This window comes from Salmo salar, chromosome 04, assembly GCF_965601325.2.
Source record: "Salmo salar chromosome 04, fSalSal1, whole genome shotgun sequence".
Classification (NCBI taxonomy): domain Eukaryota; kingdom Metazoa; phylum Chordata; class Actinopteri; order Salmoniformes; family Salmonidae; genus Salmo; species Salmo salar.
The window spans coordinates 78,506,235-78,524,204 of NC_138294.1; the positions used below are offsets into that span (position 1 = coordinate 78,506,235).

The window sequence follows — 17,970 nt, forward strand, 5'->3', positions numbered from 1 at the left end:
TAGGTAATTTGCATAACAGCTCAGGTTGGTGTAAGGAGGTTATTGAACCAATTGGTCTCTCTCCATCCATCCCTCAAACTCATTTTTGGCAATTCCCGGCTGAATCTGGATTCGTCATTGGCCCGACCAGCTATCACTCTACGTTTGCGCGTGCGATCAGGACCATTAACGGCACTGGTGTAAATTGCTAGTCTGGGGATTTCATCCTGTCTCGTATGTATTTAAATTCACTTTTAGATCTTGGCATTACTGATAATGAATGTTACACTGCCAACAGTCCCTGCCATACAAAAGAGTCCTACTTCTTTCATGTACAGTACGTTATGCTGTAAATCTTGTCTACCACAGCCTTAGAGCCATTAGAATAGAACATTGAATAAAATCACATGAGCTCCTGTTACACACATGACCCGTTGTTGCCCATGCTACTGTACGTTCCACCAAGCCCTCACATGACCCGTTGTTGCCCATGCTACTGTACGTTCCACCAAGCCCTCACATGACCCGTTGTTGCCCATGCTACTGTACGTTCCACCAAGCCCTCACATGACCCGTTGTTGCCCACGCTACTGTACGTTCCACCAAGCCCTCACATGGCCCGTTGTTGCCCATGCTACTGTACGTTCCACGAAGCCCTCACATGGCCCGTTGTTGCCCATGCTACTGTACGTTCCACCAAGCCCTCACATGACCCGTTGTTGCCCACGCTACTGTACGTTCCACCAAGCCCTCACATGACCCGTTGTTGCCCACGCTACTGTACGTTCCACCAAGCCCTCACATGACCCGTTGTTGCCCATGCTACTGTACGTTCCACCAAGCCCTCACATGACCCGTTGTTGCCCATGCTACTGTACGTTCCACCAAGCCCTCACATGACCCGTTGTTGCCCATGCTACTGTACGTTCCACCAAGCCCTCACATGACCAGTTGCTGCCCACGCTACTGTACGTTCCACCAAGCCCTCACATGGAGAGGCGTCCTCTACCTTACAGCCCCACCTAGAGAGTAGATGGTCCATCTAAAGAAAAAGTGACTTTGTGGAGAATCAAAACACTACAGTGTAGGAGGGCTCTCTTCCTCTCCCTCTCTCTATTTCTCTGTTACAGCTATGCCCTCAATGTGCCTCACTATCATTACATAATACTCCTGTGGAATGAAAATTACATATCATTACGCTGCATATGCTATGCTTAAAACTGGAGAGGGTGTTGTGGCCGATGTGGAATCCCTAGCCATAGTGTGCTAGTAGCAACCAGTACTTTGGGGTTAGCTCAATAACCAAACACAGAGAAGCCAACATTGTCTGAATTAGTATTCTGTCCATTCATGTTGCAAAACTGACGCAGCTTCTTCCTACCCCTTGGCTATGTCAGTCCAAAGTTTGCGGCCATTGTAAACAAATCTGTGATTGTCATGCAAATCGGTTCTCACGCGACAATTCGGATAACAATTGAAAAAGCCAAATGGATAACATTTTCAATAGTTAGGGAATCTCATTGCACTCCGAGGAGAGTTGAACTGACTCCCCACACAATCAGTTATCAGATACAAAAATCAGCAGTCCCTCGCACTCGTCTTCACACACAAAGAATCAAATAAACCAAATGCCGACCCACCTCTGCCATGATCACAAGCAGCACAGCAAGCTAACACCATTAGGGAATTAGGTGTTCCGTAACAAAACGTTCCATCATTTTCTTTTTAAGGAGTCAGCGTGACAAAAACAGGAATAGAGAATAAGAGATTCAGGAAATAGCGCTAGCTAGCAAAACAGAGAGTAGAAATATGGGGCTTGGAGTCTAATGGTTGAAATGGGGGGAGGTGGGGGGGGGGGGCTTCTGTTGTTTCGATCTGGGACTCCCAGCGGTTCCCCAGGCCTCACTGTCTCAGACTCTCCGTTTCCCAGTCACAGAGTCCACTGTCTGACGCCATGCCAGGCTGCACAGTGAGCTACAAATATTACACTTGTATATTTCAACGAAATGATGTGGATGTACAGTAAGGGCCCAACTCAAAACCAGGAAATGGGCTCACAAAATAATTCAGAAATCTTCCCATGTAGCAAGAAAGAAGGTGTACATTTAAATGTATAAGTTTCACACTGCAAACATAGTTATTTTTTTCCCAGAAGGTTAGTTTTGTAAAAGATTGCAGTCAAGCTGGTCAATGACAACAGATAAACACTGGGGCTGTATTGTATGGCTCAATTTATATTGGAATTGGTTGTTTTGCATATTTGCAGGCATTTGCATTGATGTACAGTATGCACAACTGCACATTGTGTGAATATGTAGTATATGAAACTAAACCACGCAATTATTATTATAATTTTCAATTGTGGGCATACTTTCCTGTGACAATCACTTTGCAACAGAAGCACTGTTCTATCATGCATGATGCATATGCTATTTCTAGCACAGCAGCCTGAATATAATTCAAATGTCAACTCCTCAGACTCAATACTTCAGTATGTAGAGCGAGACTGTCAAGAAAGCTAACAAGCCTCTCTCTCTCTCTCTCTCTCAGCCCCCTTTTCCATACCCCACCTCTTCTGCTTTCTGACACATGCAGCATGCACACACCCAGACTATGTGCCTAATACATAACAAAGGAAGATATATGAATCACACAAAAAAACACACAGACACCCCCAGGTGAGGTTCCTATTCACAACAAGTTCTCACAGCCTCACTACAGAATTAGATGTTTATCCATGTTTCTCCAAAAATCAAATTACAATCTTGCTCCAAATGTAAAATTTAGAAGGTTAAGTTTTTTTTAATTTGAATAATAATAATAACCTCAGGACAGACGTCCAATTTTGAAGTCGCTCTTTCGGACGCACAGGAGAAATGACATTATGGTCACGACTTCCGCCGAAGTCGGCTCCTCTCCTTGTTCGGGCGGCGTTCGGCGTTCGACGTCACCGGCTTTCTAGCCATCGCCGCTCCATTTTTCATGTATCCATTTGTTTTGTCTTGTTCCCTGCACACCTGGTTTTCATGTCCCCAATCAATGTACATGTATTTATTCCTCTGTTCCCCATCATGTCTTTGTGAAAGATTGTTTGTGTTAATTCTTGTGACTGTTCTGCGCGTTTTGCCTCAATAAAGTGTGCGCCTGTTCACAAATCTCTGCTCTCCGGCACCTGCCTTCGCTACCAGTACGCACACACCTGACAGAATCTTTCACCTACCATGGAGTCAGCAGGAGCAGGTACCCCGGTCAGAGGAGTCGAGGAGCGCGTCCAGGAACACGCGTCAATGCTCGGTGCCGCGGCAATCATCTCGGTGCCATGATGGATCGCGTTGTCAAGACCATGGACCGCTGGGAGAGACAGGAAGCCTCGAAAAGCGTAACCGGGGTTACCTCTACCTGTCCCGTCCGGATCCAGCTCCAGTGGAATGCGTCTCTCCCTTCCCAGGGAGTATGATGGGACGGCCGCACAGTGCCAGGGGTTCCTTTTACAACTGGACCTATACCTGGCCACCGTTCACCCAGCTCCCTCAGGAAGGGAGAGAGTATCCGCCCTCGTCTCATGCCTCTCGGGGAGAGCTCTGGAGTGGGCAAACGCCGTGTGGGGAGAGGAAGAAGCGGCGTTGGACCACTTCGAGGAGTTCACCCCCCGCTTCCGGGCCGTCTTTGACCATCCACCCTAAGTTAGAGCGGCGGGGAACGACTCTTCCATTTGAGGCAGGGGACAAGGAGCTCACAGGATTTCGCGCTGGAGTTCCGGACCTTGGCCGCCGGAGCAGGATGGAACGACAGGGCCCTCATCCACCACTATCGATGCAGCCTGTGTGAGGACGTCCGACGGGAGTTGGCCTGCAGGGATGCCACCATCACCTTTGACCAACTGGTGGATCTGTCCATCCGGTTGGATAACCTGCTGGTCATCCGTGGACGTCCTGAGGGGGCTCTATCGGTTCCATCTCCCAGCACTCCCGCACCGGTGCCCATGGAGCTGGGAGGGGCTGCGCGTAGGAAGGCTGGAGGTGTGCACCATCTGTGGCCGCAGAGGGCACACTGCCGGTCGGTGCCGGGTTGGTCCCTCTGGGAGTCGAGGCAGCAGGCAGGGCACTCTGGCGTCACCCCAGGTGAGTCTGCACCACACTCATCCAGAGTCCTCTGTTGTCCACCTGTTTGTACCTGTTTGTTTCCCTGAGTTCTCCCCACATTCCCAGCATAAGGCGCCCGTCGATTCAGGCGCAGCTGGGAATTTTATCGACAGAGCGTTAGCTCTTAGTTTAGGGATCCCCATTCTTCCTGTGGATAGACCTTTCCCGGTTCACGCTCTGGATAGTCCACTATTAGGGTCCAGGCTAATCAGGGAAGCCACCATCTCCCTGGCCATGGAGACGCAGGGGGGTCACGAGGAGGGAATCAGTCTCTTTCTCATTGACTCTCCTGCGTTTCCCGTGGTACTAGGCCTTCCCTGGTTGGCTCGTCATAACCCCACCATTTCCTGGCAACAGAGGGCTCTCACAGGGTGGTCGCGAGAGTGCTCGGGGAGGTGTGTAGGGGTTTCCGTTGGTGCTACCACGGTGGAAAGTCCAGACCAGGTCTCCACCGTACGCATTCCCCCAGAATATGCCGATTTGGCTCTCGCCTTCTGTAAAAAGAAGGCGACTCAATTACCACCCCATCGACAGGGGGATTGTGCGATAAATCTCCTGGTAGACGTTGCACTTCCCAGGAGTCACGTGTATCCCCTGTCGCAAGTGGAGACGGTGGCTATGGAGACATATGTCTCCGAATCCCTGCGTCAGGGGTACATTCTGTCCTCCACTTCACCCGCCTCCTCGAGTTTCTTTTTTGTGAAGAAGAAGTATGGAGGTCTGCGCCCGTGCATTGACTATAGAGGTCTCAATCAAATCACGGTGAGGTACAGTTACCCGCTACCTCTTATCGCCACGGCGATTGAGTCAATGCACAGGGCGCGCTTCTTTACTAAACTGGATCTCAGGAGTGCGTACAATTATGAGTACCTCGTCATGCCATTTGTTTTGTCTTGTTCCCTGCACACCTGGTTTTCATTCCCCAATCAATGTACATGTATTTATTCCTCTGTTCCCCATCATGTCTTTGTGAAAGATTGTTTATGTTACGTGTTTATTGTTGACGCGCCAGACTGGTTTGTTTTTTCCCTGGTATTTCACGAAGATGTTTATTGTTAAACATAATTCTTGTGACTGTTTTGCACTTTGCACTTTTGCCTCAATAAAGTGTGCGCTTGTTCACAAATCTCTGCTCTCCTGCACCTGACTTCGCTACCAGTACGCACACACCTGACAATTACTTTGCTTTGCCAAACCCGGTAAACTGATCACGGTAATGATCACGGTAATGTAATGAAAACCCTTCTGACACCTACATGCTGAAGGCAGTGTATGCCACAGTGCAGTACAGTGTTCTTCATCATGAATTTAACATGGCATGGAAACAAACATAAATATTTCACTAGGCTTTCAGAAAGGGAATTAACATTATCATCATCCTGCAGCTGCTGGGTCATGTTCATTAGGGCACACAAAAGAAAACATTTTAAAACACTTTGCAATGGGGAAAAAAATAACATGTTTTATTGGACAAGCCGAGGTAGTCCCTCCCTGTTTCAGTCTGTTTTCTTTCTTTTGGTATCGAATGAACAGGACCTTGATGTTACTTGTCATCCGAGAAGGAGGGAAAAGCAGTGAAAGAGTGGTTATTATGGGAAAAGAGTACTTATTATGAGACTTCCTTGGATTCAATGATTAGTCATTACAATTCAGTCAAACTTAACATTTTATGAGAACAACTGTAAAGCAGGTGCTCTGGGATGACTTTTTTCCTTGGTACTGATCCAGGATATCGGATCGGGGATCTCCCAATCATAACCTTAACCATTTGTCTAGGAGAAACTTTAACCTACACCAAACCTGGACTAGTATTCCTTTCTGCCCAACAACAAACCTTGACTATCACTTTCACACAACTTCTGCCAAGACAAAATTATCAAAAGACAAAAACCATTAACACAGAAGTCAAAATAGTTCTCATTTGTCAGACCGATTATTTGGTCAGTCTGGTTTATTACAACAAACCAAAAAGAAAGAGGATGTGCATGCTCTAAATAACCAAAGTGATCTTGTACTAATTGTGGACCGCTGGGATAGAGAGGCTTCCCCTGAAATGAATCCAGATGCAGCCCAGCTCTGCTCTACACTATTGTTTAGCTCCTGGTCAATAAGGATGTTCCGGACCTCACAGCTTTCAAAGAGGGTCATTAGCTCTCTGATTGCAGCAGCGGAGGGCTGCCTAAAGTTTCCATCAAGTTCTAGAAGAGTGACATCTCAATAGAGGTGCTGTCACTCCCCAGTGGGCTTTAAGCCTGTTAACCATTCAAGACTGCTGCGCATGAGCGCGCACACACACACACACACACACACACACACACACCACACACACACACACACACACACACACACACACACACACACACACACACACACACACACACACACACACACACACACACACACACACACACACACACACACACAGTGAGCAGACAGTGTGAAATATGCAGAGAAACCAATGCTGGAGCACACACACACAGACAGAGCTTCTTCCCTTCCGTTCTCGCTGCATCCCTCTCTCGTTCTCTCTCTCTCTCATTCTGTCGCTCTCACTGCTGCTCTTACCTTAGTTGTGACAATGCAAAGACAATCCATTGCGGGCAGAAAAGCTCAACCTATGCTAGAATTCATCACCACCACGAAATGTGTGAGATGGGAAGGAACAAAAGAGGGGGTGGGGGGAGAAGAGGAGTGTGCTGCCACGGGAGAGACGGCACACAGATAGCCACTACTGGAAGTGGGGCCCCTCTGAGAAACTGGAGTCCTCCTCCACAATGCTGAAGGCATTCATGATCCTAACGCAATCTTAAAGTCCAGCACACGTCATCTGCCGTACAAACGCACGAGTTCTGCTGGAAAGCGAGCCACAGGCTTCGCCCCCTCCAACCTGAGAACCTTCTCCCTCTCCTCTCATCTCCTCTCCTCCTCTGCTTTGCTGCCGACAACTGAGCGACAGAGTGGAAGGAGACGAGAGCGGAGGAAAAGAGTCGTGGTGGTGATGCTGATGCACAGTTGAGACGGAGCAGCAGCTAAGTGGAAAGAATAAGGTTCCCCAGCTGTTTCTGACTTTTGACTGACTGACTGACTGACTGACTGACTGAATGGATGAACGGATAAATGGATGGAAGAAAGGAACTATGTAACAATGTGTACCTATACAGTAGTTCTGAACAGGGTTATAATAACTCATGTTTTTACAATGGTATAGGATAATCTACTGTGAAGTGTGACCAAGTATTTCAGTACATGTGTGTGGGTGTGCATCTGTCTGTGTGTGGTTATGTGTGTGTGTGTCTTTTAAAATGTGGCTCTTCAATTACATTCCAGTTGAGCAGGTCAGTTTATGTGATTCACAATGAATGTTTGGAGGCAGAGATTTCATGAAAGAAAGGGCAAAGTTTTGATCTAAAAACAGTCCTTAAAACAAAGCCAGCTAGACATACTACAACAAATGCTTTTTCAACAGCTGTGTATCTATAGGCTGCTGAGAGTGACAAGTGAGTTTACACTAGCTAGCAAGCTGGCTAGAGTTTTGCACGAATGCACCTCAAAGACAACGCTAGCAAGCTACTGTAGAAAGCACATTTAGCCTCGATATGCTGTAAGTTCTAGTGTAGCTAACATTGCACAGTGACAAGTTGAGAACAATGAAATCAACAGGAAAATACTGTTTCAAACCTCAATCCAAAGCGGATTGACTGACAAACGCATTGCTCTTGTCTTGAATGAATGCGATCTCTACGAACACCGGGGAAAATCCCTTTAAAACAGCGGTTCCCAACCAGGGGCACTAGGACACGGGGGTAGGTGAGAAGACTCATGAGACCATTGGCTGACTGGTAAAATACACGAGGGGGTACTTCAGGGGTACTCTGGGCACAGCAAAATGCAGTTGGTGGTACAGTAACAGAAAAAGGTCGGAAACCACTACTTAAAAAGGTGCATTGTCGGTATTTCAGTGTGTAGTGCTAGAACCATCAATAATATATAATGGTTCTATATCTATGTCTAGAACACGCTTTGAATGAATTCTGGCCTTAGTTATTGGACTGCTCGATCCTGAAGTGCTTTCCCTTTGGAAACACAAACGATAGCAGACGTCAAGCCTTTCTGTTGTGGTCTGGTACCATGAGACTATGATGAATAACCTTGAACTTCCCTGTTTGTGCCAAGAGCCAAGGCCTAGACTTTAGCTCAGTGTGCTAACGGGATATTGAAAACATTCAGCAATGTTTGACATACATTTGTTTTGCAGAGACAAATCTTAAATAGCCCATTATTGATAAATAATATATTTTTTATTGCTTCACTGTTTAGACGTTTTATTGTAAACTATAAAACACTACTCTATTTATGGTAATACAACACTTTGTTTTCATATTTAACCAAGATCACATTGTTCAGAACTGCAGCTGAAAGTGATAAGAGTGTGAAATGCATCCCAACAGGGATTCAGCTCATCTCCCCCACACTGCAATAAGCTGTTGAGTTTACACAGACCCCCTCTGGGGAGCCAGGTCAAACACAAACATAGAAACACAGACCCCCTCTGGGGAGCCAGGTCAAACACAAACATAGAAACACAGACCCCCTCTGGGGAGCCAGGTCAAACACAAACATAGAAACACAGACCCCCTCTGGGGAGCCAGGTCAAACACAAACATAGAAACACAGACCCCCTCTGGGGAGCCAGGTCAAACACAAACATAGAAACACAGACCCCCTCTGGGGAGCCAGGTCAAACACAAACATAGAAACACAGACCCCCTCTGGGGAGCCAGGTCAAACACAAACATAGAAACACAGACCCCCTCTGGGGAGCCAGGTCAAACACAAACATAGAAACACAGGCCCCCTCTGGGGAGCCAGGTCAAACACAAACATAGAAACACAGACCCCCTCTGGGGAGCCAGTTCAAACACAAACATAGAAACACAGACCCCCTCTGGGGAGCCAGGTCAAACACAAACATAGAAACACAGACCCCCTCTGGGGAGCCAGGTCAAACACAAACATAGAAACACAGACCCCCTCTGGGGAGCCAGGTCAAACACAAACATAGAAACACAGACCCCCTCTGGGGAGCCAGGTCAAACACAAACATAGAAACACAGACCCCCTCTGGGGAGCCAGGTCAAACATGTGGTCACAGCACACTGACTAACAGCATTTCCTTTTCCTAATAAGCAGCATAATGGCTGCCCACAACGGATACCAGGGACAGACTGGGACCAAAAATCAGCCAGGCATTTCTAACACAGCGGACCTTTTTTTGCTTTGAGGCCCACGCGTGGGCTGTCCCTGATGGAGAGCCAATAACTCTTGAGTTAAGAAACACTTTTCTCATCAAACCAGGACCAGAATCTGATGTTGTGTTGTGTGGTCATGTTGACTTCATACCGCTACTCACTTTTACAACTCTTATGGCATATTCATATTAACTAGCCAGACAGTCACCAAGAAAATGCATGGCCTTTACATAATATAATAGTTAATAATAATATGAATAATAATAATATGAATCATATAATATGCCATCCTCTTATTCTTATCCGTATTTTTGGAAACTACACTGTTGGTTAGGGGCTCGTAAGTAAGCATTTCACTGTTGTATTCAGCGCATGTGACTAATACAATTTGATTTAATACATAATTCACAAGTGATAGGCTAATATTGTCACCCATCAAACAATTCTCAAATGAATCTGGTCTTTACATATACAAAATAATATATGTGTGAAATTTGTTTTGATTTAGAATGGACCATTATCATACACCTGTCTCGAAACAGGGGCAGCGGGAAAAAATACATGTCATCTATGCACTTAAATAGCGAATGGAGGATGCTTTTCCCGTGGTTCATTTTCATACCAGCCTGTCACGTCCTGACTATAGAGTGCTCTTATTTTCTATGGTAGAGTAGGTCAGGGCGTGACTGGGTTTTTTTAATCTAGTTTATTTTTTCTATGTTGTGTTCTAGTTTTTTTTTTCTATGTTGGGGTTTTTGTATGATTCCCAATTACAGGTCATCGTTGTCTCTAATTGGGGATCATATTTAAGTAGTTGTTTTTCCCACCTGTGTTGGTGGGAGATTATTTTGAGTTAGTGCATGTAGCACCTCTTTAGTAACGTTTTGTTTATTCTTTATTGTTTTTGTATTTTGGCTAAGTTTCACATATTAATAAAGATGTGGAACGATACTCACGCTGCGCCTTGGTCCTTCTCTACACACAGACGTGACACAGCCAGGCAGGCTATACTCCTGTTGTAAAGATAAACAATATGCTTAATATTAGGAAAGTTGATAAATAATTATAGGGCATAAGGGGACAATTACTTTTTCCCACAGGGGCGTTGGGTGTTGCATAACTTTTAATTAAATAAATAAAATAAGAATAATTTTGGGGGGGTTATTTGTTTATGAAATAAGTATGTAATTGTTGTGTTTTTTGTTCACTCAGGTTTCCTTTATCTAATATTAGGTTTTGATTGAATATCTGATAACATTCCATATCAAAAATATAAAAAAGTAGAGAAAAATATAAAGGGGGAAAATACTTTTTCACAGCACTGTACAGACATTATTAATATTAAATATTATTACATGATTTTAGAGGAATTGCAGCTCCAGAAATGCTTTAATCAACATGCGATAAGGCCCAAGAGCTTAGCTAACAAACCAAATGCAGACAAATTAGCAAACTGTGTCTACTCCTAGTTAGAAAATATATGAATCATTGGATTACTTCAAACAAGCAAACACATGTTACTTAGTCAGAAGTGAGCCTATTGACGCTGCTTTGGATATGAGAGAACTAACAGCCACCGGGAGCGATAAGGTTAAAGAGTAGTGTTGTTGTAATGATACAATACCAGATTTTCCTTAGCAAAAAGGAAAACACGAAGCAGACTTCACTCTTTAAAACCTACTTTTGTAGAATAGTGTGTGTTATTTGATAAATAAACAAATATGACTGACTCTGGGTGAAGTCTGCTTCATGTTTCCTTTCCTTCCTTACTTCCTACAGATGTAGGATCTTAATTTGAGCCAGATTGCTACAGCAGAAACATAATCCTGCAGCAACAGGAAATGTGAATTATTATGTGGATTATAATTAATGGATATTTTTGTAGGGGTTGATTCATTTTTTTGTAAGGGAAAATCAAGTCTGAAATTACAATGTGGAAATTACAAGTTTCAGAAGCCTTTTAAAACCTCAAATACACTAAACGTTTTAAAGTTATCTTACAACAGCGTGATCAAATTAAGATCCTACATCTGTAGCATCGCTGTACAGGTATCGTGGTAACCCTATTACAGAGTTATCATTATTGTCTCTCTCTCATATTCAACTCTGGTGTTTACCTGCTGCCTGTAGAATGATTGGTCCTCTGATTGAAGTTCCTCACATAAGAGCACTTTGATTACCGCTTTCATTTTGTGGACATAGCAGCGCCCTCCACTCACATGCACTGACTATCTATTCACACACACAGCTCAGAAGGGGGTGTTTACTAGGGCTAATCTTTTCAGCAGATGGGACTCAAGCTGGCTTCGCCTGATTAGATTATGTAGGGTGAACGATTTAACTTCCTTTGCTGCCTCTCATCGATAGGTATAGGTGAGGTATTGTGAATTCTGGATGTAACTGATACTGTGGATACATGCATACAGGAGTCAGGACATAAGAGAGACAGGTTTTTATTTAGTCTACTTTAGTGTTTGACCTTGACCATGGCCTTTTGATGACATGGAGACAACGTCTGAAGTAGAATACATTTGAGATCAGGGATGGACAATAATAAGGGCCGAAGTGTGCAGGCTTTTGTTCCAGCCCAGCTGTAACATACCTATATCAAAAAGGTCTGCATGTCTATAAAGCACTGTGCAGAATTCATTCCAGGTAGTAACTTTGATTCTCAACAACAACAAAAAGAGCCTGCCCAAAAGGCCAAATAAGAAGTGCAACTCCAAACAGTGACATGGTACATCTCAAGCTGCTGTTACCTACGTTTCAAGAGTTAGATGATATAATCACTTTATTCTGGTCTCAAGCTCTTAGACCATATCCCCCGCCCTTGTGCAGGGATAATCTCATGTACTTTGCTGAGCTTCTTGTTTGTTGCCCAGACTATGGAAATAGAGCTTCTGAATTTTAACAAAATTGTACAGTTGCTGATTTGCACCTTTGCTCAGATCACTCCTGTGGCTTGTAAGATTTGTATTCATTTGTACTAATGCTATTGGATTATTTGTAATTTAATGTTCACAACATGATTATGAAATATATATTGTTTAGATGAAATACAATTAAACGCACATTAAAATAAAAGCAACGCAATGAGTCGCCTGGACTATGTTCATCAAATAATTCTAACACATTTTCCCAATGAGCAGTATGTTTTAATGAATCATGGAAAGCTGGTTAGGTCTGAATGCCCTGATGAAAATACATGGAAATTGATTAGATAGGGTCTATAATCAGAGACTCTCTGTATCATGCTTGTGAACTTCCAAAGCCAAAGTTATGGGCAGAGTGTGTCTCACCAGAGTGATTGGCTCTGTGAAGGTACTGAGGTTGGCTGTGTGGGCGAGAGGTGGCAATTACTGCTAGTGTCACTGCCTTACATACAGGGAGGGAGGGATGGAGGGAGAGAGGGAGAGAGGGAGAGAGAAGGAGAGAGAGGGAGAGAGGGAGAGAGAAGGAAAGAGAGGGAGAGAGGGAGAGAGGGGAGAGAGAGAGATAGAGATAATGGAAGGGTGAGATGGGGTGAGGAAAGGTGCAGAATGGTGCAAGAAGAGCGAGAAAGACAGAAAGAGAGAGAGGGAGAGGAGGGGCTTGAGAAACAGGAAGCAATCGTTAGCTAAGCTCCCCTATCTCTAGCAAGCTCTGTATCCAAATAATCATCTGGTCAGGACCCACACAACATGACTAAGCCTCGACAGATTTCTCATGCTACAGTACACACCTTCACTCCTCCGGCCACCTCTCTCTGTTCCGTGTTGATTTTCTATTCCTCTAGTTCAGGGCTCCATTTTCTATTGGACTTTTCTATCCAATTTCTATTAAATATATTAGGAATTTCATATTGCAATAAGAAACTACCATAATTGACTATGGAAAAAAAAATCTCTAATTCTATTTACAAGAATTCAAAGTGTGTCACGTCTGAGAAGACTTGATAAAGTGGCTCGTGCTCTGCTCACACCGGCAAAAGGCTAGGCGTCCAGAGTAGCAGCTAAAAACTGTTTTCCTATAGCCTCAGTGTATAGCTCTCCAGCCAGTGATAAAAGCTCTGTGCCTTGAGCCTAGTAAACAAGTCTGTGTGTTTTCCCACACCTGGGGCTTCAAAGCCTGTCCATAATGCTGCCTCTTGGTACTGCCTAGAAAGCCATCAACAGTTTAAGTCAACATTCGGTGTTGTCTCCCTCATAAAGACCCCTCTGGCCCCGCAGTGGGGAAGCCGCTGATGTTGAACCCTCTGAGTCTCCGAAACATTGCTGTTGACTGGCCATTGTTTTAACATGTGTTTAACCTATGCTGTTGACCTGAGAGATGATAGGTGAATAGATCCTGGATCACGCTGACATTGCCAGCTCACCAGCCATCAGAATATTGAGAATATTCACTTTAACAACAAGAGGCCAGTAGCGTAGCACGACAGAATTAAAAAGAACATACACTGAATGTACAAAACATTAAGAACACCTGCTCTTTCCATGACAGACAGACCAGGTGAAAGCTATGATTCCTTATTGATATCACTTCTTAAGTACACTTCAATCAGTATAGATGAAGGGGAGGAGATGGGTTAATGAATGATGTATGTGTGGTAGGCAGAGAGGGGTGTCCACAGGGTACTCACTTCAGAGACTTTCACACTGATCGGTGTCTGGTCCTTCCCACCGTGCTCCGAGCTGCTCCGCTCCCTCATCTGAGGACACACACACACACACACACACACACACACACACACTAAGTATCATTATATTAGGTTATTACAATACAATAAGTTAATGTAAATGTAGAATAAGCTTAATTGGAAACGAATAACTGAAACCACAATGAAACATTATGAGTACAGAGAAACTAACTATTTTCAAAGTTACACAGTTTCTTTGACCTATGAGTCCCTCTGAGTCATAAACAGCCTAATTGTGTTAATATTACATCAGGGTATAAAACATAATCTCCACAATACAGAGACATTCTGCCATTAACCGTTGATGCTGAGCACTACCTCGCTATTTGTTTGACTTTTGGCCAAGGTGATTCTTCAATCAGTACCCCAAGTATTATTGTGTACATGTCCAACACTATCAAAAATAAATGCTTAAACCTGGTATACACACACGGATGAACGCACACACACTCTCACACACACACACACACACACACACACACACACACACACACACACACACACACACACACACACACACACACACACACACACACACACACACACACACACACACACACACAGCGGACAGAGATAAGTCCATGTCTATATTAACCGTAAATTCCCACTCTAATCTGTCTCTGTTTACTTACCATCTACACTCTCATTCTTGTATTTAAAATGTGTCCAAGGAAATTCCTAAAGTCAAATTAATCCAAGCAAAACATAAGAAAAGACTGCAGCTTGTGCTTGCACAACCTCAGGCTGAAGTGGCACAAAAGCACACAGTGGGATCAAAAACACTGTACCAGATTGCATGGGATAGAGAGTGTCAACACTCTGCCACAAAGCACTGATTTTGTTAAGCCTTCATCTATTCAGCCTGGCTTAATACACTCGGCTTGTGTTTTGTAACACAACGCAGACATCAAATCATTTTCGGGAAAGTTCTGACCCAAATGAGCAGACGGTGTGAAGTTATGGGACATGTTTGCGGCCCTACTTTTCAGGCTGTTTCTACACAAATGTAACTATGGTGTTGGGTATAAGGTGTACGGTAAAGTTGCCCCTAGATGCTGATCTGGGATCAATTTAGCATTTTCCCCATGGTTAAGGTTAGGATGAAAAACACATAAACTCATATGGTTTTTCTGTAAGGGTAGGGGAAACTTCCCCCCGAAGTGTTAGGTAAACCAACACAATGCAGACCGTGTTGGCCAGGGGACAGAAGGCTTGCAGAGGCTATGACCTGCTTTGTGTTTCTTTCTATCTAGGGACATGCTGTAAGAGAGTGTTTAGAGAACTGCTCCTATAGCATACACAGTAGTAGGGCAGGTGACCCAATCTCAGAATTCAAAGTCCCTTGTGACTTCTAGAACCCCTTCACTTATCCCCATGCATCTACTAAACATACACATCCACTCCTTTAACACCAAGGGCTTTTGAACAGTATATTTGATTTGATGTACATTAGTTCAGATCTATACATATATACTGTATATCTATCAGTTTGTACAGCTCTGGAAAAGGAACAATATATGTATGGAACCAGGAACGTTTCAATGGGGAGAGATAGGATTTCTACTGGATTACTGAGGTCGCTGGTTAGATGCCAAGTATGTCAAACACACACACACGCATACACACACATACACACACACAGCACGGAAAAAGGATCATGGGTGATAGACATTGGGTCTAAAGTGTCATAGAAATCGTAAAACAGAGGGAGAACTGAGGAATTGCACACACAAAAAAAGTTTTGTTTAGAGATGCATTAATTGATTGCATAGATCATTGGGATATTGAAATGAAGATCTACAGAAAATTGTATGCAAGGATAATGAAAATGTAATCATATTGAGAGAAATACGATTTAACTCAGACTTCACCTTTGTACTGGGTGAGATCTTTTACAAAGACTAGCTTCCCCCTAGTGGATGAATAGAAAATAAAAAGTTTCATCCTTTATCAACAAACCACAGCATTTCAAATGAGACATGAAATATGTTCTAAAATGCCAAATTGACATAATTTCCAGTAATTTATAGAGTAATTGATTTCATGATCAATTGGGGTGACCAGTTAATCAAGTGTTGTGTGATGAAATCCCACTGGAAAACACATCTGTGTTCCTTCATTCCTGGTCCTGGAGAGCAGCAGTACATGTGGGCTTTTTCAATAAACCAACAGCACAAATATTTCAAAACTAATGTTGTCCTGGGTCAAAAGCTAGTAAAACTAATGTTGTCCTGGGTCAAAAGCTAGTAAAACTAATGTTGTCCTGGGTCAAAAGCTAGTAAAACTAATGTTGTCCTGGGTCAAAAGCTAGTAAAACTAATGTTGTCCTGGGTCAAAAGCTAGTAAAACTCTGCAGCCCTACAGGACAACAAGTTAAGAACACTGTTGTACAGGAGTGACTGTATCGCTTGGTAATTTATACATTCTTACAGATCCCATCATTTGCAAAATTGATGCCTCATGGGGTAGTAAGCAATGATGTGTATAAACCTTCTATTGCTGATGCTACATAACGGCCAATGAGAGGCTTTGAAGCCACAAGCGCCATTAACTCATTGGAAGGAGCAGTCCTCCACAGGAAAGGAATTCTACAATATTTAAATTAAATGTTTCAAAGACAAAATGACATGTATTTAAGTATTTATTTGTTGTAGTCGGGACAGTGACATTAGTACTTTCAGAAAAAGATTTGAAGGAATATGATTTTAATTATTGTTCAGTTCTCTTAAATGTTCAAGCATGCATTAAGGTATCTGTAATATAACATACATTACCTTTCAAAAACAAATGTAGACATTAATAAATGTATTTCTATAGCTTTCAAAATCTTTTTTACAATGGAGAAGGAATACCAAGATGGCTGCGCGGTGGCTTCAAAGCAGCATCCCCTGTTAGTCATCTATGGTTAATACATATCAGTAAGAACCCTCAAACTACATTTTACATTTTAGTCATTTAGCAGTCACTCTTATCCAGAGCGACATACAGGAGCAATTAGGTTTAAGTGCCTTGCTCAAGGGCACATCAACAGATTTGGTTACTGGCCCAATGCTCTTAACCGCTATGCTACCTGCCGCCAACTGGGGTCATAGGCTTATTTAATAGGAACATTAAATAGCAAACAAATCATTCAGTCAACATTCATTTCAGTTATTGACTATGGCGATATCTTTTATATGAATGCCGCTGCCACTGTATTGAAGCAATTGGATGCAGTTTATCATAGAGCATTGTGCTTTATTACGGGCGATAGGATCTTTGCATTTTGTATCAGAAAGTAGGCTGTCCCTCTTTGAAGACTTGGTCTGCATTGCACTCTTTTAGTCTATAAAGCCCTCTTGCATAAACCTCCGCCATACCTTACCTCTTTGTTAACCTTCAGACGTATAACTTACCAGACCCGGACTCAGGGATGGCTAACCCTGAACATCCCTTCAATCACCACCCAGTTACCAGACCTGGACTCAGGGATGGCTAACCCTGGAGATCCCTTCAATCTCCACCCAGTTACCAGACCTGGACTCAGGGATGGCTAACCCTGGAGATCCCTTCAATCTCCACCCAGTTACCAGACCTGGACTCAGGGATGGCTAACCCTGGAGATCCCTTCAATCTCCACCCAGTTACCAGACCTGGATTCAGGGATGGCTAACCCTGGAGATCCCTTCAATCTCCACCCAGTTACCAGACCTGGACTCAGGGATGGCTAACCCTGGAGATCCCTTCAATCTCCACCCAGTTACCAGATCCGGACTCAGGGATGGCTAACCCTGGAGATCCCTTCAATCTCCACCCAGTTACCAGACCCGGACTCAGGGATGGCTAACCCTGGAGATCCCTTCAATCACCACCCAGTTACCAGACCCGGACTCAGGGATGGCTAACCCTGGAGATCCCTTCAATCTCCACAGAGTTAAGTAAATCT

The 17,970-nt window shown here is 43.8% G+C and overlaps 1 protein-coding gene across 12 annotated transcripts in view; it reads right to left on the reverse strand.

The window, feature by feature from the left end:
- The window catches only part of LOC106603804 (disks large homolog 2), a 319,358-nt gene that overhangs the window by 247,444 nt on the left and 53,944 nt on the right, over window positions 1-17,970 (reverse strand). For all 12 annotated transcript variants that reach the window (XM_082974733.1, XM_082974735.1, XM_082974732.1 and 9 more), the window contains one exon: window positions 13,989-14,057. In XM_082974733.1, the coding sequence (XP_082830859.1) occupies window positions 13,989-14,057 (69 nt within the window). The remainder of the gene's footprint in view (window positions 1-13,988; window positions 14,058-17,970) is intronic.